This window comes from Apus apus, chromosome 25, assembly GCF_020740795.1.
Source record: "Apus apus isolate bApuApu2 chromosome 25, bApuApu2.pri.cur, whole genome shotgun sequence".
Lineage (NCBI taxonomy): Eukaryota > Metazoa > Chordata > Aves > Apodiformes > Apodidae > Apus > Apus apus.
In genome coordinates, this window is record NC_067306.1 from 1,994,935 (window position 1) to 2,019,420 (window position 24,486).

A 24,486-nucleotide genomic window follows, 5' to 3' on the forward strand; every position below is an offset into this window, starting at 1 on the left:
GGGACACGAGGGAGGCAGCCAGGCCCAGAGGAGCCCCTGGCTTGGATGAGGACTTTCCCTTTTCTTGCTGGGGGGGTCTCAGGGGTGCAAAGGGCTGGGGGGGACAAGGTGGGGACAGAGCAGACCTCTCCTACCTGCCTCCAAGCCTTGCAGCTGGTTTCTCACCACTCACACACTCTACAGCAACGTGCCACCACCACCTACGTTCAACCTGGCAGGGAACTGGGATCTGCAGGGGGTGAGAAACTTGCCCACGGGGCAGAGCTGTGGCTCTGCTTCAGCTGCCAGTGTCCTGCACCGTGTCCTGGATGTCCCACAGCTCCTGCCTGTGCCTTGGCTCAGCTCAGCCATGACACCTGGTGCAGGAGGCTTGGCTGAACCCCCAGGATGGCAGCAAAGCCCCTGGGGTGGCAGCAAAGCCCCCAGGATGCCCACGCTGCCCAAGCCCTGCTGAAGACAGGAGCTCCAACCCTGCTGCTGGAGGCCAGACACAGCCCTTCAGCTGCCTTAGGAATATCCCAGCAAGCTTTTCAGAAGCTGGGATGGGCAGGACAGAGAAAGCTCCCTAATTAAAGGAGAGGTTTGGCTGGGATGTTCCCTCCTCCTCCTCTGCAGCCCCAACATCAGGACACTGATCCCTACAAGGACAAAGCTGGTCAGCAGGATCAGCTCCACTTCAAGACAGTCTGCATCCCAGAGCTGGGCAAGGAAGAGCTCTGTCCCTAAACCAACCTTGCACAGGCTCCCAGGATCACTGTTGGCTCCGTGTGGAGCAGACCTCACATCCCATGTCTGCTCTGCAGTTGATTTTGGTGGCCACGAAGCAGTGAGGAGCTGGGGACAGCGAGAGCCCTGGGCTGGCAAAGCAGCAGCACCTCCCACCCCCTGCCCTGGGACCCCCACGCTGAGGCTCCTGCCTGGAGGAGGAGAAAACTGCTGCCCAAAGAGCCGAGGGTGTAACCAGAGGAAGGAAAGGTCAGGAAAGAAAGATGTGAGATGAGGAGAGGCCGAGGGCTCTGCTCCCAGCAGCTCTCTGAATGCTGCTTGCAAAGTGCCAGGCAGAGCTTTCCTTTGGCAGCAATAACAAGCCAAAGATCTCAGGCACCATAAAACTTTCTGGTGCATTTGATATATTTTTATTTTAATCACCACAATTATAAGGTTCTGAAATAAATAAGAAGAACCAAGGGCCTATTTTGCATCTCCAGCCGCAGCCACCAAGGGCCCCTGCTTGCTGGGATGAGGAGCAGAGCTGGGTGATCCCTTGAATAAGGCTCAGGTGACCGTGGTGACCAAGCCCTGGGGCATGTCACACTGTGATTTCTGCTCTAATGGTAAGAAACATTGCAGGCCATGTCACCCTCACAGGCTGCTGGCTTCTGTGCCAAGAAGATGGCTCCTGGCTCCTTTAACCTGCAGCTGCTGCCAGGGAACAAGGGCTGGTCTTTAATGCAGTTATTTTATCATCTCTTGGAAGGCCAGTAATTGTGTTACAGCCATGACTGCATGCCCAGAAGGGAGCATTTTCATCATCTGAGGTCTGATTTTCCAGGTAACACAGCCCAGAGATTCACCTCTCACCAAACCCGATATTACTCAAGCTGAATGAAGCGCAACCTCTGAAAGCCCCACCTGAGTTTCCAGACCCTCCACCCCACCAGAACAGAAAGGGTTTGCTCTTGTGGTCCATCAAACAGCCTGAACAAAGAAACGGGGTCAAACCTTTGAGTTATGGGTCCTTTAAACTCAGCAGAGCCTTTAGATGTTCATTCCCAAGCAATGTGTGATGATGCCAAGGTCTCCTGCCGTGTTTGCAGGGCTAAGGCCAGGGGATGGCTCAGGGTTTAACCTGCTTATTTGGGGTTGCTCACCTGGCAAAACCTCGTAGATGTCATCCTCTTCCATCTCGATGTTTGGCTCATCCTGATTCAAGGTAGTATTGTGGGATGTGGTGTTCAAAGAGTCAGAACTGTCCACGTCATTGTAGAGCTCTTCTTCATCCTCCTCATCACACGGGATCGTGAGGGAGCTCAGGTCTGGCAGGAGGGACCGAAAGTATGAGGAGCAAACCAAATACCAGCTGGAACTACCAGAGCTGAAGTCAAGGAACCCCAAGGTGCCTCAAGGAATGGAGCCTGACCCCACCCCTGGGCAGCTGCCTATGGTTTCCAGAGGGTTTCCACACACAGGGCTGAAGTCTCGCATCACTATTGCTGGTCTCAAACTGGGACACCTCCAGTGGAGCCAAACCCCATCGTCCATCAGCTGAGGGCAGAACAGCAGATCTATGACCCCAGCAGTGAGGAGCCTTTCCCACCCTTCCTTTGTCCCACTTGGTGACACCTGCAGCCTTTGAGGGGTCTCACAACTCTATCCTCTAAACACAGGGGCTGGGCCAAGCTGCCAGACTCACCCTTCTGGAGGAACTGGATCTGATCCACCCAGTCTTCAGCCTCTGCTGGGCTTGGGGCTGTGAACTGGAGAGAGAGTCACTGGTTATCATGCTGCTGCTTGTATGGAGGAAGAGAGAAAAGATTGTCTGCTAGAACAGGGGCTGGAGATCCTGGATCTGCCATTCTCTACCCTCTGACTTTGGGAAAGCCACTTCAATCCTTTATCTCCCTGTTCCAGAGAGGGAAACAGAAGCGGAACAAAACCAGACTATCCCAGAGGAGGCTGTCAAGCCTAATTCATTAAAATAATTCAGATGAAAACCACAAACCCCACAGAATATACACTGACTCTGAACCAAGACTCTCCATCCAGAGTCTCCCTCAAGCTCAGGCTCCAGTGCCCACTTTTGGGACAGGGACAGGTGTTTCATTCCAGCAGTTTCAGGTTCCCCTCCGGACACTCAAACTGAAGGTTTAAATTTAACCTGGCTCTGAATTGCTTATTTAAAAATGAGCTTTCCAAACCCAATTCTCTACGGCTTCTACCCCATGTTCTCACCTCACCCTCGTGCCCCATGAGTACAAAGAGACCCCAGGATCCCTCTTCACCAGGGGAAGGTCCACGCTGAGATGACCCACCAAGGAGAAGCAGCAGCACCTTTGGCTTTGTTTTACCGGGGAGCTTGGACAGCCACGGGCTCCCTGACCCCCCAGGTCCACCCTGCACCTCTGCCCCAGCCCTGGGCACAGGAGCTTTAGTGTCTTGTGCTCAAGCCAGCACAGAAGGTGCATTTCTCCCCCCAGTCCCTACCTCGTAGGTGCGTTTGCCGGGGCAGATTAACTCAAAACAACACATTTTCCGAGAGTCCTTGCGCAGGTGAAAGGCCAGCTGGGCACTGTAGTGCTCCATGGAGAAGTTGCCTTTAGGTTGCTTGCCTGCAAGAAGAAAACCACCCTAAATCTGGAGTCTGCATCTTTTTATCAAGCTGGCTCTGCTGCTGGGTGCTGCAGGTGGCTGCTGCCCAGGTAGGGAAACTGAGGCACACCACATGTCAAGGGGGAATGCGCAGGACAAACCTGCAGCCTGAGCATGTCCACCCCCAGAAAATCCAAAGGCAATTTTATAAATAATCTTCATAAAGACTGAGGAAAGAGGAAGCCCTTTTAGACCTCAAGAGGTTGTGAGCAGCCAGTGAAAGGTTGTGTGAGAAGGGCTGGTTGAAATGCAGCAGAGACCACTGAGTGCTGGGGGCAAAGGATGCCAGTGATTATTCTGCTGGTAAGGGATGAACAGGCTGGTGTGTGGGAAGAAATGCAGGGAGGCCTTGGAGAACTGGGCTGTGGATTTTGCTGATGCACATGCATGGCTGGTGTCAGGCAGGGTGGAGAGAGGGAACCTCTCTGCAGTCATCTGAGGTGTCTTTGTTTCCCCCAGCTCATTATTTCCTTATGAATCTTCTGCAGGAAGTGTGGGAGTCTGATCTGGGCCATTGCTCTTAAGGTTTCTTTGATTTGCAGATCTCTTAAAAAAACTGCCAGGGGTGAAGTCAAACCCCCTGTAAGGATTTCAGCCCATGAAGAGCAGGTTTGCTTTACTCTGTTGTCTTCTGGAGACCATGATCTGAGGGCTGGAGCAGCTCTGCTCTGGAGCCAGGCTGGGAGAGTTGGGGTGTTCAGCCTGGAGAAGAGAAGGCTCCAGGGAGAGCTTAGAGCACCTTCCAGGGCCTGAAGGGGCTCCAGGAAAGCTGGGGAGGGACTTTTTACAAGAGCAGGGAGGGAGAGGACAAGGGGGATGGATTAAAACTGGAAGAGGGAGATTGAGGTGAGACATTAGGATGAAATTCTTCCCTGTGAGGGTGGTGAGACCCTGGCCCACGTTGCCCAGGGAAGCTGTGGCTGCCCCATCCCTGGCAGTGTTGAAGGGCAGGTTGGATGGGGCTTGGAGCAGCCTGGGCTGGTGGGAGGTGTCCCTGCCCATGCAGGGGGTTGGATCTAGATGACCTTTAACCCAAACCATTCTATGGTTCTACTATTTGGAAGATGACAACTGCTCACCCCCCCACAGAAACAACCAACCATCAACCCCTGGCTCCAACACCCACCTCTGCCAGCAGCTCAGCCCCCTGCACCAGCCCTGCCAGGGGGACAGGGGTTGGGAACCTTCACAAAAGTGCTCCAAATCCTCAGACAAAGGATGTGGGAGAAGGACAGAGACCCAGCTTCGTCCCCACCACCCCCTGGAGTTTAATCCTGTGCTCACCATTGTAAGTCAAGGAGGAAGGTGTGGATTTTGTGAGCTGTTTGCATGCCCTGTTTCTGGAGGGGTGGGAGAGAGGAAGGCCATCTATCTAATCATGCCAAACTCTGTTGGAGATATTAGCTGTCTGTTTATATGGACCTGATGGAGCATGACTGCAAAATATTTATATACCCTGACACGTGGATTATATAGAGTCACTCAGGGGGTTGAAGCCCAGCTGATGGTTAATGGAAAACCTGGTACATCCTTTTATTTAGAAACTGCTCTGTTCCTGTGTCTCTTCTTCCCCACTTCTAAGGGTGTTTGGGGGCAAAAAAAGCAAGCTGAGATCTACCTTTCTAGGTTATACCTTGAATGGCAACCTTCCCACCTCCCCCTTGTCAGGTATTAGCCTGCCCTCCAGCAAGGGCTCTCCCTGTTCTTCTCCAGCCCCATCCCTGCCCTCAGCCACCACCCACAGCTTGGGCACTGGAGGCAGGTACCTCACCACTTACTTTTCTCATTGGCATAGTAGTAAAAGGTCCTTCTGTGGAGGACACACCACCTCTTCTGCCACTCTGACCCGAAAAAGCTGTGATCTAGAAAGAAAAGGAGAGCAAAAGAGCAAAAAAAATTACTATTTTTCTCTTCTTCCATTGTATGAATGTTTAGGGGAAAGAAGATTTTTTTCTCCCAAGAAAAACCTGTGTGTTTCTGGCACAAAATTCAGGTGAGCAAATTTAAATCTAAAACCTCAGCCAAGTAAAGGAGAACCAGCCTGGAGCTTGGGCCTTGGTCCTGCTCACTGGGAGGGAATGTGGTTTTGGGTTAAACCTCTTGAATTGAGGTTTAAGCAAACTTTTATTCCTCTGTAATTGGAGCAAATTAAGACATGCAGAGGGGCAGTTAGAGAGCTCAGCTGATGGCCACCAGGAAAACAAAGGGGCTGTTCTTGCCTCATACCACCTGTCATACAGCAAATAAATCAAGATAAAATCTGAGTGATGAGGAAATAATTTGTAGCTTTCACAAGAGCCAGTAAAATCAAGATAAACCTGGGGCTGACTCACAGCCCTTATCTCCACTTGCTAATGTGTGTGATGCCACGAACTACCTTGTCTTCACTGGGGCTTTATCCTCATTAGGTGTTGCTGGTTAGAAGGGCACATCTTGCCTTAGAGCTCTGGGCTGCTGCTTAATTCAATTGTTGGGTTTTAATCTTTGTGCAGTTTGATGATCTGCAAAGGGGGGTAAAGAAATACAGGCTGTGGCCTCCCTGGGTGATTCTGAAAGATTCTGCACGTGCCTGCAGGCAGATCTGCAGAAAAAAATGTGTTTTCCTCTTTGTTCTTCACCTGAAAATCTGCATTCTTGGTCATTCTGAGGTGACATCCCCAAACCTGATGATGGATTTGTCAGGCCTTACCTCGGGACCTCTTCTCCAGATATCCTTGCTTCAAAATGTTCTCCTGGACAGGCTTCGGGGTGACCTCCAATCCTAGAGAGAGCAAAGCCAAAGTTTTAGGGTTTCCTCTGACCACAACCCCCCAGCACAAGGTTTTCAGCCCCCTTCTCTGCAGAAGCAGCCTGAGCAGCCAGATCAGCAGCTGGAGGTGAAAATCATGGTCTGTCACCATCTCACCAGCAGTGGGCTTAGAACTAGAGGATCTTTAAGGTCCCTTCCAACCCAAATGGGGATTCTATGATTCCTAATCCTGGTTGCAGGCTCTCAGAAGAAGTCCTGAAGGAAACCAAGACCATGACCTGGTTTAGTGGTGGACTTTGCAGTGCTGAGTTAACAGCTGGACTTTCCAACCAAACCAATTTGATAATGCACATGGCTACAGGGACCTGTCCTCAGCAGGCTGAGGCTGGTGCTGCTTCTGGAAGTGATGCTCAGCCCTTCACCCCCAGACAAAGCTCTCTGGGTGCCTGGGAGCCCTTGGCAGCAGGCAGGTTCTGCTCAGGTTTACGGACTTGGACTACATGATCCCCTTGTCTGGTCTAACCTTGGCACCTTGCCCTGGGCTGGTGGCCAGACCCTGTGGCCAGGGAGGGGCTCTGGCACCCACTGCACGGAGTGATGGCCACATCCCATCCCCCCCTGAGGGCCAGGACGTCCCCAGCCCATGGCTGAGAAGGCCTCTCCTTCCTCTCCTGCTCATCTCCTGCCACCATAACTCGTACTAAGCCTCAATAAAAACCAAGGAACTAAATGCCCCTGATCACTTCCCTGTGCCCAGCCTTGGCAGCCTTTTCTTCCCAGGCTCCCAGGTCACAGGAGCTCCTCTGGTTTCCTTAGTGTGCCTCACCAACACCCAGCTCTCAGCCCCATCCATCCCCACTGTCACCTCCCTCCTTCTGGGGCTATTTTCATCTTTGTGTTTTATAGTTGGCAACCTCTGGGCTCCCCATAAATCCTCCGCAAACGGGTCTCGGGGCGAGCGGCAGACACAAAGACACACAAAGTTTGGGTTGGTGGGAAGGCTCCTCCACGTCTGTCTGCCCTGTTGGCTGGAAACCAGATCCCTCCAAGAACAAACCCCCAGCTTGTGCGGAGCTGTGGGAGGCGGCTCAGGTTCGGGGAAGGCTGGGATGCTGTGGGATTGCCTGCAGGACACAGACAGCCCCTTCCCACACGGAGAAACCTTTCTCTCCAGCACCTGCCTGGCTCAAACACCTTCAAGCCTTTTCCCCAGCACCTTGGAACAAGGCACAACATCTCCCCCAGCCCCGACCCCTTTTCCTCATGCAAATCGAAATGTCATTTTACGGGACATTTATAATTATGAAACGGGGCCGGTGCTGCCGGGTGCACGGGGAGAGCCTGTCAGGATGAATATTACATTAATGTGCCCCACACCAGCTCGCCCGCCCCGCTGGCAGGAGCATAAAAAATGCTTGAGTGGAACTTTTATTCAGACGTTAAGAGTGGAGGCCCCAGCGGGGGGACGGAGGCAGCCCCGGCGAGAGCCCATCAGCGCCAGCGCTCCGATTGAATTACCCGGGGGGGGAGGCAGGAGCTGCCAGAGCTGCTTCGCTTCTTTAATTTCATTGACTTTCAGTCCATTATCAGCGTGGGGCTTCCCTCTGCCCCCGCTCCCCCACCAAAGCTGGCTGCAGAAATCTCAGGCCTGGGGGATGTTGCTGAGGCTGGAGCGAGGCAAGGACGTGTCTGGCCGTCCTGGTCCTCCTTTGGATGCACTTTCTGCTCTTTCCTCGGTTGCCAAGAGAGATTTGGGGGAGCGCAAGGACCTTGCAACAAGTACAAAGAGCAACCGAAGCAGGGAAGCAGCACGGACACGATGGGAGCCAGAAACAGACACTTCCAGCCCCACATCTTCTCTCCTTGCCCATCATTTCTCCACTCTTGCCCGTAAGAATCATAGAACCATGGAATCCCAGACCGGTTTGGGGTGGGAGGCACCTTAAGGATCACCCATTTCCAACTCCCCTGCATGGGCAGGGACACCTCCCACCATTCCAGGCTGCTCCAAGCCCCATCCAACCTGCCCTTCAACACCTCCAGGGATGGGGCAGCCACAGCTTCCCTGGGCAACCTGGGCCAGGCTCTCACCACCCTCACAGGGAAGAATTTCCTCCTCATGTCCAACCTAAATCTCCCCAGAGATACCCCTGGAGTAGCTCCTGCCTTCTCAGTTGTGCTTGGCCCTGTTTGAGATCAATTTTCCACATAAACAGATCCCTCACTTCAGGTTATTTGTGGCCCTGTGTCCCAGGATCTACTGGGCTGGCAGCTCACCAGGACACCTCTGCTTCAGCGCCTCCAAAACACCCTTGGAAGCCCAAATTTTTCCTGCTCTCCATAAGACACTGTGCCTCAGTTTCCCAGCAGAAGAACCAGAACACAGGGAGACTCCCTTCTTCTTAAATACTCAGTGGCTGCTCAGACAAACAAATCCAATTAAGGAGGGGTTGTGAGGGTTGATTTGATTGCACGGGGCTCTGGAAATTTTAAGTTTTACAGAATGTGACATGAAGAAGGCAGCTGGAACCTGTGCTGCTGCAGCTTCTCCAGTGCAGCCCTGCCCAGGCAGAGCCAGGAAAATTAAATCTGCACCAGGTGGGTGAGGATGGGGGGACATGGTGCTCGGGGCTCTGCCTGGCTGGGGCTATGGGGGGTGTCCCCATCCTTCCCCATGTCCCCAGTCTGCCCATAACAACAATCCAGATGGCTTTTGCTAGCAGCAAAGAGCTGCATTAACCTGCAAAGACAGTCCCTGGGGATTTTTGTTCCTTTAAACCATCCCAATAGACACACAGAACACCCAGTGAGGCTGGGTGGGACCCCAGCCCCAGGATGATCTCTGGTCCCTGAGGGCAGAGGGTTTATTTGCCCAGATGACACAACTGGCCAGTAAACCCCAGCTCACCACACCTTCCAGGACACTGGGAACAGCCCTGTGCCAAAGTCCTGGAGACCAGTTTTCTGCATGGGATGCAGAAATGCTACCAAACTGGGGTATTTCAGGAGTGGGAGAAAGTGGGGCCAGACACCCACACCCATGGGTGCAGGGGCAGACCCTGGTTCTTCCCTTCCCCCTTTTTATTGCACCTCAACATTTCATGGGATCTGCATCCCCCGGGGGCTGCTGAAGGATGCTCCAAGTCATCCCTCCTACATCAGGCTGAACCCAGGTCACTCACGGAGCCTCTGCCTTTGCTGACCAAACGGCAGCTTTTGGGTAAAATTCCGAGGAGTTTGGCTGCCGAGCGCCGGGACGGTCCCACCCCCTGTCCCTGCCATGTCCTCAAGGACCTCTGGCTCTCAGCTCTGGCTCCAGCAGGCTCTGAGTCACGGACACCAGCTGCACAACGTGTCACAGGAGCTGCAGCCAAGCACGCCCGGGGGCCGCGGTGCTGCCCACGCTGCCACACCAGCCGCTGCTCCGAGGGGCAGAGCACGGAGACACGGCAGCTCCAGCTAATTCCCCCACCTCCAGCTTATTCACCAGGCTGGGACATGCCAAGAGCAGACTCTGCTCCTGGGGATTTTGCAGGGAACACCCAGATCTGTCTGGACCCCTCCCAGGCCCCTGCAGCACCTGTGCCCCTTTCCCATTGAAGCTACTGAGGAAAAAAACAATTGGGAAGAGACAAACATCCCCCCCGTGGCCTCCAAAGCCAGAGGAGCTCAGGGAAGGCTGGAAGCTTTTGGAAATCTCACCCACCACCAAGGTCTGCCACCAGCAAAGTTGTCCAGGCCATGGCTGCTGGGGCTAAGGGTGTTGGTGGCCACTGCTGGGTGGCACTTGTGGGTCTCCTCAACCACAAGTTTCATACACTCAAAACCAAGGAGCTGGTTGTGAGTCAGGCTCCTTCTGGTCTCTGATGGGAGAACAACACTTCCCGTATTTAAACTGTTACCTTTTTCCAAGATCAAGAGGATCTTGAAAGCATCTCTGCTTGTTCACAGCATGATCCACACAGATTCCCCCTCAAAACCCTTTTTCCAAGTATCCTTAACCAAAGCTACCAGCAAGATCTACCCCATGGTCTGGTCCTCCAGGAGTAAGTCCAGCTCCTTGGCTCCAGCCTCTGGCTGATGGAGGCTGGATGAGTTGGGCATGGCTGAGCAGGAATTTTTCAGCTCCATGTAGATGCTACAGCCTGGAGGAGCAGCCAGTGATGGGCATGGAGTGATGTCCCAACCAGACAGAGCAGGAGAAAAGCCACCTCGTCCTCCTACTCCTGGTCACAGCCTGCCTCCTTGGTGGCTCCCAGGCCTCTGGTGACCCTGGGACACACTTCCCTCCATGCCTCAGGAATGTCATCAAACCTTCCAGCACCTTGGAAACAGCCAGGGATAATTTACAACAACAGGAACAAAATGAGCGACTATTTCAGTGAAAATGGGGAACCAAACAATTGTTAACATGGATCACATGAAATAGATCCTGTGCCAGACTAATTTTATTGCATTTTTTTGAGCAGGAAAATAAGAAAGTAGATGAAGAAAAGGCAAGGAGCAGCAGAGAAGATTTATTTGGGCTTCAGCTTGACTTTTCAGAAGAGGCTAGTAAGCAAAATCCAGAGTGTAGCATCCACCCTGGGATAACTACCAGGATTGAAAGCTAGTCAGCAAGCAGGAGGCTGGGAAAAATCAATGGCAACAAATCATCAAGAAGAAATTATCAACTGAAATATCCCCGTGTTCAGCTTCGGGATCAGTTGTCCTCTCAGGCTCAGGGTGCCACAAGCCATCCCAACCCAAATCCCATCCAACAAATGTGGCTAAACCCAGAGCTTCCCTTGGGACAGGGGGAGAATTGCTGAATGCTCTCTTGTAGCAGCCAGTACAGACCAGTATTTAAGGCAAGAACCAAGATTAACTGGTCCCAGGCAATGGTGGAGGCTTTTGACAAGTGCTGACAGGCAGGAGCAAACCCAAATCCATGGAAGTGGCTCAAGATAACCACAATTCCTACCTGGGGTTGGATGGTGCCCAATTACCTGCTCTGCCCTCGATGTCCTCATTGGGCCACAATTCATGACTAAACCCAAATCAATAGGGGAGGTACAGATGGGCCTTTGTCAGACACCAAGTTAGTGTTGGATTCCCTGCTGTTTTTCCAGAGGGGTCCATGACTGTGGGTTTTATGATTGATAAGCAAACAAGAGGCAGCCAGTGGCAACCAGTTGACTGCAGGTTGGGCTGGGATTTAGCCCAAGAGGGTGGAAAAAACCCTCCAAACTTTTCTTGGTGTTTTGGTGTGTTTTTGTGGTTTTTTTTTTCCCCTGCTCTCTGGAAAATATAACAGCAAGTTTGCAGTGAAACCAACTTTGCCCAAGGAAAAAGAGAAGAAAATTCCAAGAGGAGAAAAGAAAAAATCCAAGAGGAGAAAAGAAAATTCCAAGAGGAGGCAAAACCTTTGGCCCACAAGTTTCCTTCCAAATCACTGTCTATAATTGCAAAATAAAAACCACTAAATCTCAATATCTATTTGCACAGCTCATTAGCCAAGGGCTCACACTCAGCAAAGAGGGAGGGGGGAGAAATAAGAGGGAGGGTGGAAAAAAAAAAACACCCTTCAGAACCAAGTGGATTTGGGGAGTTGCCATGGAAACCAGCCCTCTGCAGCCTCATCTCCCAGATGCCAGCTGGGATGGGTCTGTCTGTCCACTCATCCAGGCTTCCCCAGGACCCAATTTTTTAAAGTCCTCTAAAAAAAAAAAAAAGAAAAAAAGAAGCCTAGTGTATGAAATATATAAATATCTAATCTGTGTAACTGATTCCCCTGTTATTTCTCTCCCCCAAACATAACATTATGTCAGACATTCGACCTGCTGTGCTACCGGGACAACATGATTTACAACGTGAAAAGGGAAAACCTAAATCATCACGTAATGAAAACATTAAAGTTAATGCATCACAAGTGAGGAATTTATTACCATTAACTCCAATAAACAGTTATAAACCACCCGTCCTTTCCTGTCCACGGGCAGGGACACGGGCGCGGGGACTTCATTAAGCTCAACTTTCTTTCCTTCTTCACTAGGCTGCTCATGTGTGCTCCAAGTGGCCACCATTTATTGTTAACTGGACTGGCTCATTTTCCGGGGCCTGGAGAAGGTTTGAAGGCCTCATCCATTTCCTTCCACGGGCGGCTCGGCGCAGACAGATGGAACAGGAAAGTTCTCGAGACGTGCAGCTCGATGAGTTTATTTAAAGGCCGCTGAAATATCTGCTTTGACAAAAGCCAACCCTTGCCCCAGCCCTGGGTGTAGTTACTCAAAGAGGCTGGTGGGTAAGTGAGAACATCTGGGCATGCTGGGTGGGTCCATCAGAGCCCAGCTCAGCTCGAGGGGCACTTGGCCAAATATTTGCTTCGTGCTGCTGTTCCACCACCACCTTGGAACCCAAAGCCTGACGCCCGAAGTCTTCTTGAAATCCTGCCCAGTGAGGGGGAGGATGGTGGGGCTGACTGGTCCCTGCCTGGCACCATCTGTCACTGTCACCCTTTGTCCTGTAATTGGTTTCAGGAAGGGTCCCCAGGGGGTTTTGGGGTGCAGTAACAGGCATCACCCTTCAGTTATGAACCACTGCCTCGATGCTGAGACCTTTGCATAAAAACACCACTGGCTGCAGTGGGATCTGGTGGGTTCGGGGCTGCTAATGAGGGCTTTAGTGAGGAGGTGTTTTCCTACAGAGCACAAACAAGACCCACTCCCCTCTATGCCCTGGAACTTGCAGTGGGGCAGCCCCAGAAATCCCTTTTGGCCCAAACAGACACCTGGGCAGGCTCAGACGTTCTGCAAAGATGTCACAAACTTGTGGCACCCCCAGAAGACACCAAGTATAGCCCTCCTGGGCTCTCTCATGTCCTCCAAGGCCAGGATCCTTTTGCATCCTTCTTCCATGAACAGGAACAAATGATGAGGATGAAGGGAACCAGAGAAACCACTAGAGGAACATCAGGCAGAAGGGACCCAAGCAGCAAACACAAACCTTGGTGTCCACAGCAGCATCTCAGGTGGCTCCGAGGGGGGTATCAGCTTTGAGGCCACAAACTGCACCACGATTCCATGTCCCACCCAGCCCCCCACCCGGAATCGTGACACCAGCTCCCAGAGCTGCTCAACCCAAGCCCCCTCGTGGCAACCACAAATCAGGGCAGGAAAATTCTCAAAGGACAGATGGGATTTTAATTGCCAGGGACACCGCGAGGCTGCGAGAAAACCAGGCACCTGTTGGCTAAAGGCCACTGGGCCCTTCTCTCCAATAAGAATTCTGTGCCACACAATCCTCAGCCTTGACACAAACAATTCCTATAGATCACGGCGGAAAATCGAGAGGATTTAAGGAGAGAGGAGGGTTAGGGAAAAAGTAAAACAAACTACATGCAATTCTTCAAGCGGAAACAACGGCAAGATGAAGACGTATCGGTGTCAGCCGCGCCGGAGGAGGCAGGAGGCTGTGCTCTTTTACCTCTTCCACTGTCACTCTCCTGACCTCTACCATTTGAAATGCTTTGATTCCACCTTGCCCAAGGGATCTCGGAGCACTGGGGAAGAGATGAGGAATGCCCGTGCCTGACCTCACCTCCACACTGTCTAACAACTGATGGCATCAATCAGGTTTTCCCCTCCGCCGACCGGAGCGTCAAGAACCCGTGTGGGAAGGCTGGAAATAGCAAATGATTTCCCTGAGGGTCTTCATCGTGACTTGGTTTCTCTCCTGAAACTGTAGAGCTGTGTTTCACACCAAGAACAACTTTCCCTTGAGACCTCAATTTGTGCACAAAATGAAGGGAGGGGATGCTGGGACCTGGGAGGGGGGCAGGAGGGGCAGGATAAAATCCACAGGACAAACTTGCTTGTTCTTCCTGGTTCTCCACCCCGACCTTCCCCTATGGGTATTTTTCTGTTTCTCTAACCCTGACACTATGCTCCCTAGTCATGGAATTCCAGGCCAGGCAGAGCCATTCTGCTGCCTCCTCCTGGATATCAGAGCATTCAGAGCCCAGTGTGGCCATCCCAAGAAAACTGGTGGGAGTTATTCCCCAATTACCAATGGATTTCTTTCTCCCAGACACTCACCAAGCTGGTGCCATCCCTGTAAAAAGGCTCTTCCCCAGCCAAACACTTGCTCCCAAGCACGGGAGGTGGAAGAGAGAAGTCTTGGGGAACATCTCCTTATTTTAGGGATATTTAAGGAAGCTCTTGGCAGCACTACCCTAGGAAGGAAGCAGCCACCTTCATCTGGTTGCTGCTGCCAAACCGTCATTAGCTGCTGTGTCCACAGTGATTCCCAAGCCTAAAACCCACCAAAGCAGGGAGTGGGATCATTATTCTATTATTCAGACCCAGCATCACTCTTAAAAAACAAATTTTGAAGGTAATTAGTCCTATCTGCTACTTAGAATAATAGAATAGTTGAGTTTGGAAAAGTCCTTTAAGATCATCAAGTCCAACCTTCAACCCAACTCTACCAAGTCCACTGCTAAACCATGTCCCTCAGCACCACATCTACACAGCTTCTAAACATGTCCAGGAATGGTGACTCTACCACTTCCCTGGGCAGCCTGTGCCAGGGCCTGACTACCCTTCCTGTGAAGAAATTTTTCCTACTACCCAGCCTATATTTCCCCTGGTACAACAGTTTGCAGTTCAGCTGCTGGTTTGTCTGGTCTCCAAAGCTGGTCGAGGCCCTTTGGTGGTCAGTTCCTCCACAAAAGCTCCCCAGCACTGCTGACCTTCAACATCCACACCTTGTTGCCAGACCACACAGGTGACACCCCTTGGTGATGGGAAGCACCATGGAGGCCCCAAGGGCACACCCCCCATTCCCCCAACACCACGTGCTGATGGGTGCAAAGGCTGTGGGCCAGGACTGCATCCAAGGAAACCAAAGGCAAAGCCAATTCCCCAGCCCCCCTGGCGTGGCTTCAAGGGCCGAGTTTGAGGCTGGAAATCACCATCTCACTTCCATGATTCCTGCAATGCCAAGGAAGGGAGGAAACCACCCTTCCTGTGCTTATTAAACTCTTCCATTTCAAACGAGGAGCCTGGTTCTCCCACTTCCCTTTCATCTAGGCTCAGGTCTATTTTTTTTCTTGCTTCCTACTTCTGAGTAATTGTTAGAAAAGTAAAATCAACAGGTCGTAAAATGATAAAAGCCCTTTCTCTGGTAAATCCTCCCCTTGGGCTCACTTCTCCTCTCATTTTACACTGATAAAATGCCCCTGCCTTCCCTGGAGCCCTCTTGATTTACATCACATACCTTGGATTACGAAAGAAACGTTGATTTTCTGATATCAACACAACATGAATCTAGACACACCCAGCCTAGCTCTGCTCGTCAAATAAATCAGGAGCAGAGCCAGGAATAGCTTATATACGAGTAATAGAGCTTCAACTACACCATCCTGATATGGTGAGAGCAATCCAGCCTCCTTAATGTAGATAGTTATATCCAAATAAAGGTGCTTTATGTCAGTATAAATTACTCTCTTCCCATTTAGGGATGCCTTTCTACAAAATGAATGTGCTGGAGTGACTGCCAATCTGGATGCAGATAGATTGTTTGGAGGAGAAACAAAACCACCCTCAGTGCAAAGCAAGCCAGCGTTTGATGGCTTCTTCTCCTGGACCTTTGGGTTTTTCCCTGTTTGGGGTTTTGTTTTCCCCTCAAACCTGCTGCTTTTTTTTTCACGTGTCCTCCCCCAAAGTCTGAGCAGGTCATGGGCCCCCCTGCGAGGAGGCACAAGGGGAGGGCGGCCAAGAGGAGATGGGGATGGGGACACCTTTGGGAGCCACCACCACCAGATGGGAGAGATGATCTCCAGAGCTGCCAAATGGATTTCAGACCATGTTTAACCTCAGGATTATTTCTGCACGAGCCTGAGGCAGCCAAGGCAACCCCTGCTGACAGGAGGTTTTGTCCCACGTGCTTTTGCTCCATCCTAAGTGCCTTACACTCGTTTTTAGTGTCTTGTCTGTCCACAGCCACAATTAAACACACGCCTGGATGAGGAGCAGGAGCAGGGGCAGGGGCCTAAAGCAGGACACAAGGTAGAGCAGGAGCCTGATGCCACCACATTCCCTCTGCACCCTTCCCAGAGTGGGACAGCCAGGACTGAGGAACCCCTCCCAAAGCAAGAGCTTTGGCCCAGCTGCTCTGGCTTTTTGTCCGAGGGTTTGGTTTTTGTTTTGGGTTTGTTTTTTAATAAGATGCAAGCTCTGCAAAACTGGAAGATCTTGAGAAATTCCCAAGGGCCTCCTCGTCTCAGGCAGGGAGGGGGAATTAGGAAGCAGGGCTGTGTTCCCAGCCCTAAGCCAGGCACTGAGGTTGGCAGCCCAGCCTGGGATCCATCTGCAGCTCTGCAGGGAATGAGCCCATCCCAGCTTGTTCCCTCTGCTCTTTTCTGCCCTTTGGGAGAAGAACAGACTCTTCCTTCCCATGGAGCACCCAGAGTGCCCAGGGTGTGTCGCAGGTGATGGGAATAATTCCCATCCCCTGCTCCCCCCTCACCATTCCCAAGACTCCCAGTGCAAGGTTGGGAAGATATGGAGCAAAGGGAATGTCTGGAGCTCATTAGAGGATCCTACTTTGGGCTGGGACAAAGATGTTTCTTTTTAAAGCCCCGGGCAGGACCCCAAGTGATGAAAGCAGCTTTCTGGGTGGCTGCAGTCCCAGCAGAGATGCAGGAACTAGAGCCCTGGGTGGGTTGATTTAACTCAAAGTGATTTAAATAATCAATTATCATGATGATTTAAATCATCGAGCAAGACATCTTGATTGAAATCATCCATTTTCATCGTGTTTTGCATCTGTACTTTTTATTCTCTTTCTTAAGGGAAGCTGGTAACGGGTAAAACGTGTTGATAAAGTTCACTTTTATGGTAAATTTAACATTTCTTTTAGCTAGCCCAGCAGAACACACTAGATCTATGCAAAAATGTCTCAGTCATTATGTAGCTTAACAAACATTTATTTGGGTACTTAAATTTTGTGTTATGTCACACAACAGTGAAAGATGTGGGTTTTAGGAAGTGATTATTAACTTTTATTCACAGCTAATGTTCAACACTCTATGGTCTGAGACTGAGATTCAAATAAAAATAGTCAAAAGCAACGTTTGGAATTTTATTGGGAAAATAAATTTACTTGTAACTTGATGGATATATGAGGGGGAAAAAATTAAATCCTATTAAATTTAAAGCTGATTTATTTCGGGAAGTGTTATTGGTAGTGATGGAGTTTGAGGTTCCTGGTTGTCCCATCCTTTACATCTCCCTCACCCAACCTTTGTCTCCCCCCTGTAAATTCTGAATAAAACCAGGGGTGCTTTTCTCAGCCTTCCAGTTTTTGGCTCTGAGTGAGAATGTCAGCTAAGCCTCTGGTGTCTTGCTCAAGACTTTGGCAAGCAACAAGTTTTGGGGTTTTGTATTTTTTTGAGTCCTAACAATTAATTTAAAGCTTCACTTTTAAAGCAAGTATCTTTGCAGTTTTAAAATACACCCCCTGGCCTCCCTCCTTGATGGCCTTGCAACAAACCCCACAGTGCCTGGGGGGGCTGAGGGAGGTTCAGCACCCAGGACTGACTTCCCAGGGGAGCATCCTGCAGCCACGGCCCCCTGGCACTGTTGGAGCTGGATCCAGCCCCTGGCACTGCTGCTGGCTGAGCCTGAGACCCCCAAACCCCAGGAGGGGTGTGAGGATGGAGCATCCCCTTTCTTCTGCCTCCCCAAGCTGCAAAGCATCGGATCAGCTAAGAGCTGGGATTTCACTCCTCATTTTTTCCCAACCCAGCACTGTTATTATGGCAACTTCCACCACCCGACTGCTCCAGCTTCACCCCCCTCTTTGCACTTCCCGCTCCCCAACTCTTTCCAGGGTCTGGCACCCCGAGGCGAGGCTGACACGAGGAAATCTGGTGTCTGTGAGTCCTCCCAGGCTCCCACCTCCCAAAGTCCCAGCTTGGCTGGGCATGGAGCCATGCAGGAATTGGGAAATGGGGAAGCATCCCCTCAAGCCATGGTTTGCTCTGGAGGAGGAAGAGCTCTGCCTGCGCTGCCGTGGGAGGAGGATGCTCGAGGCTCCGGTGTTGGGTGATACGGGGCAATTAGATTAAAGTCTCTTCCATTAGTGAAGAGTGAGAGCCTGCTAAGTGTGGTATCTGTTAGCCCAGAGTCATAACAAACCCCCAGATAAATGAAGTGCCAGTTACCTCCTTCAAAAAAACCCCAACAAAGCAGGAAAAAAGAGCAAGCTGCTTCCTCTCGGAAAGGCTCCGGGCTCCTGAGTTCCCTAAATAAAATGCAAGTATCAGCACTGTCCATCCCTGCAAACCCACCTCTAGAAAACTGGAGTATTTGATAAAAAATTGAGGATGTGTGTTAAAGGGAAACAGCTGGGAAATGATAAAGGTGGGATAAAATTTTAGGGAATTGCAGCCCTAAAACCTGTGGGAAGGGCAGGGGTGTTGGCTGCTACGGGGACTGGGCATCGCCCTGCTGGGGGTGCAGCAGCCCTGCACGGCCTCCACCCCACAAGTTTGGACAACTTGCTGCAGGACACGAGGAAAACCACTGGAAAGAGATGGTTGTCCCATGCCAGATTCATTAAGCCACTCTGCCCCTCATCTGTCAGCTGGTTTGACTGAAATTTCTGTGCCACTTTGCTCAGCAACGGCACGAGTCGCTCTGCGCCCGTGGTGAGCTCTCCTCTGTCCTCTGTGCCCTCCACCAAGTCCCCCTCCAGACCCAGTCCCACTGGCTCCACACAGCTGGGGGACCTGAGGAGCCCCCCAAACAGCACCCAGGCAGAGGCACGAGGGCTGGGAGCAGGCAGGAAAAAACAGAATCACAGAATCATTAAAGTTGGAAAAGACCTCAAAGATCATCAAGTCCAACCATCAACACAACTCTGCCAAGTCCAGTGAACCTTGTCTCCAAGTGCCACGTCTAGGTGTTTTTTAACACTTCCAGGGATGATGACTCCACCACTTCCCTGGGCAGCCTGTTCCAGTGCTTGCCCACTCTTTCAGTAAATATGTTTTTCCTAATATCCAATCCAGGGAGCAGCAGGAAGGTCAGTGCTGCACAGTCTTCCTCTTACAAGACGGTGCCAAGAGCAGTGGCCAACCTTGGGCTCCACTGATTGTCCTCATTTGAGTCACTTAGGATTGCAAAACAACCCCCTGAGGCACAATCCCACAGCGGGGACCTGGCAAACCCTGCTCAGCAGCAGGGCTGCCGGCCACCGGGATGCTGGAGACAACACACCCGGGGCACTTCTGGAGCAAAACTGGGAGGAAAATCAGCATTTCTCACACTTCCCGTCAGCGGCGGCGCCTGGAGGCAGGGAACAGCCTGAGGGCTCTGATGGTTGCACCCTCTCCTTCCAGCTCCAGCCATCCCAGCAGGTCGGGCAGAGCCCAGCGCGGTGGCATCACCCCCGTTGCCCCTGGCATCCGGGCGGGAAGCGGAGCTGAAACTTGGCCACTGCTTTTCCTTGTTCCAGATAAGAAAATCATTTGTCACCCTGGGGCGGGGTGGGTGTCGGGACGGGCTTTTTTTTTATCGGGAAAGTGTCAGTCTGTCCACACGACCTGGAGAACAAATGTGTGTTTTATCATCCACCCAACAGAACCCGCCCCACACCTGCAGCAGGGCATGTGTCCCGGCCGCTCTCGCCCCGCCGCCGCGGAGGGAGAAAGTCACAGTGATGGATTTGCTCATCTTAATTAATGTAAACAAACAAAAGAGGAACATCAAATAATGCCCTTGACAGCCTTGAAAACGGAGCCGGGAGAGCAGAGAGCGCTTTATAAAAGAAGGTCTTTTGATGTGCAGGCCGCAGGATCAAGGTTTGTAAATAGCAGCAGCTCCGTATCGCGCCTTATCCAAATATTTTCATTTCCCATCCCGAGCTGAGAGCCAAGGGTTGATGGTTTTGGACTCTTCAACTTTCAGCTTTCACCCTGCAGCCCCGGAGCGAGCAAGCGGAGGAGGGCGCAGGGGGGTCACCAGCTCCCCAGCTCTGCTCCCTGATCTCCCCCCTGGAAAAGAGCCCATTGTTGACATGGGGCACCTGGGACACCTGGCTCCAAGTCACCTGGGACACCCACCTCTGGCCCACCCGGGACACCCAGCCAGGGGCCACCAGCACTGTCCCCCCTGCACAGCCCAGGGGACGCCGTGTGGCACCCCCAGACCTGCTCCCATCCTGTTCCCCCTCCAGCCACAAGCAGAGGAACCGATCTGAGGGTTAGGGGGGGTTCACGAACCAAACACGGACCAACAGTGTCACACCAGGGGGACGAAGCATCACCTGCTGATGCATAAACAGGATTAGGATCCCTGAGATGTGGGAAGAAATCCGGCCCCTTTGCTTGGCAGGACCCTGGACCCCAGACCCCAGGGAAGCTCCTCCAGCTTGGCCGTTCTTCCACCTTGTCCCCACTGGGCACCACAACGGGGTCTCTGCAGGGTAGGGAGACACGTGCCAGCCTCCAGGGCTGCTACAGGAGTAGGGCAGCCCCTATTTTGGGGAGCAGAGGAGGGGGGATTGTCACCGGGGGCGGCAGGCGGACGGGGAAGCCCACGTTCCATCCTGAGCAGCAACGACACTAAAATTAGGGAGAAGAGGAAGGGAGAAAAAAAAGCTTTACGCCATAAATATCCTGTGAATTCCCGTCTTGACATCAGGGTTACATTTCGGGTCTTTAAAAACACATACGACTAAAATCAAGTGCTTCCATCAGCTCCTCTGGCATATTTACGGTCTCCGGGAAGGGCTCCCAGACAGAAATCCCACTTTGACTTATAAAGGACCCGGCAAAGGTCAGTGCGGGGATGGTCGGGGCCGGGGGGCTTCCCCGCTGCCACTGCAGGGCGGGGGGAACCCAACCTGGAGGCGGGGGGTGCAGTCCCCCCCAGCCCGGACCTGGTACCCAGGGGATGCTGGAGGTGAGGAGGGGGGGTCTCCCGGGAGCTGGGGCCGCCGTGGCCGGGCAGGGCTGGGGGAGGAAGGGGCGGAGGGAGGTGGGGAAGGACCGTGTCGTTGCGGAGCTTCGCCACGAGGCAGCAGCAGAAGCCCAGGATTGGAGGCAGGAGCTGCGCGCATCCCGGTCCAGCCCCGGCCCGGGGACAGCGGCGGAGCCCGGCCCCGCTGGGGACAAGGGACACCCCCCCACCCCCCCTCCATCCCCAGCCCGGTTTGCTGTCCCCAAAGAGGAGCTTGTGCTAATCACCCCCAGCACCCTGCCCTTGGGACCCCCCAGTCCTGGGGTGCCCCCTTGGCTGCGGGTGATGCCCAAGGGCTCAGAGCAGGCTACAAGATGGGGGGGCTCTTCTATCACCCCCAAGAAGGATTGTCAAAGACTGGTCCCAACTCTGGAGGTTTTTTTATCCTAAAGAGCTTGAAGAGGAGGGAGCTAGCAAGGACATACATTTGAGCAAAGAGGTACTAAAACAAGACCTGGGGTGAAACTGGGATCTCCCAGATCCCAGCCTGGTGTCCTACAGGTTGGAGTGGCCAACCTGGTCCAACCTCTCCCAGCTTCCCCTGATCCCACATCCCTTCAACCCATCCTCAGCCCAGCCTGGGGGGATTTAGGAGGGCTGGCAGGATGCTGGCAGAGGTGGCAGCCTGTCCCCAGCCCTGTCCCACCCCAGGACCCCCAGCAGGTCAGTGGTGGCACCAGTTCCTGGACCTTCATGCCCCCGTTTCTGCTCATGGTGGGGATGCCAAGACAAGGCCCAGCACGGTCCTGCCCTTCCCTTCTCCTGACTTCATCACTTTTCCTCTGCAGACTTTTCTAAAAAGTGCTGAACGTGGCACTGCTTGGCTGTAATTATTTATCCAAAGGTAGGGGATGAGAGAAACATGCTATGATTAAAAAAATTATTGGTAAAAGGAGATAAAATAAAGTATTGATCCTGTTGGCTGTATCCCACCTCTGGAAATATAAGGAAGTGACAGGGCTGTATAAAGAATGCCAGGTCCAAAAAAAAAGCTGCTTCTTATTACATCTCAGATAACCCACCAAGTGATAAATCCAGGATGTTACAGATCAGGAGTTTATTATAAAAAGCACCAAATCAGATGTGTCCTTGGCTACAAATCCAGCCTGGCTCCAGGGCTCAGGACCCAGGGGTGACATGTGGACCTTTCCTCAACTTCCAGCGCCCCACTGGGTAAAGGCTCAGATGAGGGCTTTGGCTTCAGCCACATGGAACCTGCTCTATGAAAATGGGGAGGAAAAGGCAAATTTTCAGTGCCAGTTCTGCACCCCTTTAATAGGAAGCTTTGAAATTCCTGCCTGGCAGAGGGGGAGCTGAGGAACAGCAGGGCTGGGCTCTGCAATCCCAACTCCTGGCACAGAGACAGGGCTGAAATGTTAAGGCAAGGGTGAGAGAGACACTGAGACCCTTGAAACGTCTCTCATCAAATCAAAACACTGAGCTTAATGGCCCTGGCTACCTCGGAGACCAATAAAAGGCCCAAAACCGGTTATGAGACTGTGATCTGAGGTTAGAGGAAACCTGGCAGAGCGCTGACTGATTGGAGAGTTATTGGAAAGAAATAAAAAGGTTGCATTAAACCTAACGGAAGGTCACAGAGCGAGCGTAGCTCATGGAAGGTGACTGCCCTCATTACCCGTACCGGGGTACCCCTCTGCACCTTGGGGATGGTGCTGGTGGTTTCAAAATCTCTTTGTGGAGAGGAGATTTATATAAAGCGGATTATTGTTATTTCTGCAGCGGAGGGGGCGACGCATTCATCAGGCCTCCCCGCCCTCCCTCTCTGTCCGGCACTGCATTTCAGGCACTTGCAACCAGGCCCCTTTTCCAGCCCGGAATTTGTTCAGGGGTTTAAAAATTACAATTTAAAAAAGGCAAATAACAGCCTTTGTCAGTCCTGCCCCACCAGGACCTGCCTCCAGCTGCCCCATACCCCTCCTGACCGGTCGCTCCCTCTTCCCGTCCTCTCCGGGCCATGTGGAGCCTTTAGCACCAACGTTTCTCCTGACCCTAAAAAGCACAAAGACAAAAGCTGGATCCTCCCAAAACCTGCCCGAGGTAAAGATGCAAAGGCCTTATCTTCCCAGGAGATACCTTATCTCTTTACGATGTCAGCACTCACTTTTTTAGCCTCCTTTGAAATGCCCAGCTTTCTAAACCAAGGAGGAAACCCAGACAGGGCAGACCAGACAGAGGCACCAAAACAAACTGAACCCCCCAAAATATGAGCACGGAGCAAAAAGGCCTGACATGACTTCACTTGTCACCGTGTTATTCGTGTAGCCTCACGCACCACCACCCTGCACATCTCCCTTGACACTCCTGTAAATTTTCAGCTTCTCTTTCGACCCCTTCCCAAAAGGTACCAAGTCCTGGCAGGAAAAAAAAACCAACAAACCCATGATAAATAAAATTCTGCCCAGCAGAGTCCAACTGGAAGCTCTTGACAGCTCAACTCTGAACAACCAGGGGCTGTGGCAAGCTTGCTAATTTGCCCCAGAATCTATAAATCTGGGAACTACAAGATACATTAACTCTAACCTCAGTCCTTCTAATCCCAGGAGAGCTCTCCCAGGGGAATGAAGCATCTTCTCATCTTTGCAGCATGTAAGGGAGCTGCTCCCCACAAACTTTTTCCTCCAGGAAGGGAGATGTTGTGTGTGTTCCTCCATCCCCAAGGACCCTCTTGGCGTTGAGGGGAGGGAGAGGAACATCATGAAGAATTTGTAACCGTGCATGTAGAGATGACATTTATAGGGCTCTCAAATTGGAAACTGTACATTTTATTGCACTCTCTGTCAAAAAATGCAGTTCCATCAGAGGCGAGAACGACAAGGGAAACAACCAATCAATATCTGGGCCTCTAATATCTGGACTGAAAAAAATCATTATCCTGTTACTTTTATTATGGCGTTATGCTTGAAATATGATAGTTTAAGGTTGTTTCCATTACCTCAACAATTTTTAAAGGGTGTTTTCCTCCCCTCTGCCTCTGGCTCAGCTCCCTTTGGGCTGAAAATCAGAACAAGTCACTCGAGGGGAATAGGAAGGTCCAAGCTGCTCCTGAAGCTCCAGGGGGGTATGTTGGGAGCTCCATAGATCTCAACCACCTCTGAGACACCAGGAGGGCAGAGAGAGCCCAGGGTCCGGCACACATGCCCAAGCCAGGTGAGGCAGATCCCTGTCCCACTTCTGAAATGCTGAACCAAATACCTTGGCCCTGGCTTCCCCAGTGCCCTGGTGCCAGCCCTGTCCCAGCTGCCCTCTCTCTGCTGCCTCCTGATCGCATGTTGTCACCACCAGAACACCCCAAACAGCAGCAGAAGGTGGGCATAAGGAAAGACCATCTCATCCATGCCC

General features: G+C 52.0%; 1 protein-coding gene across 1 annotated transcript in view; it reads right to left on the minus strand.

The window, feature by feature from the left end:
* SKAP1 (src kinase associated phosphoprotein 1) overlaps positions 1–24,486 on the minus strand; it is a 146,941-nt gene that overhangs the window by 20,543 nt on the left and 101,912 nt on the right. The window contains exons 5-9 of the mRNA XM_051640436.1: positions 6,059–6,130; positions 5,148–5,231; positions 3,205–3,329; positions 2,414–2,477; positions 1,872–2,036 (exon numbers count right to left, since the gene is read on the minus strand). Of these exons, the coding sequence (XP_051496396.1) occupies positions 1,872–2,036; positions 2,414–2,477; positions 3,205–3,329; positions 5,148–5,231; positions 6,059–6,130 (510 nt within the window). The remainder of the gene's footprint in view (positions 1–1,871; positions 2,037–2,413; positions 2,478–3,204; positions 3,330–5,147; positions 5,232–6,058; positions 6,131–24,486) is intronic.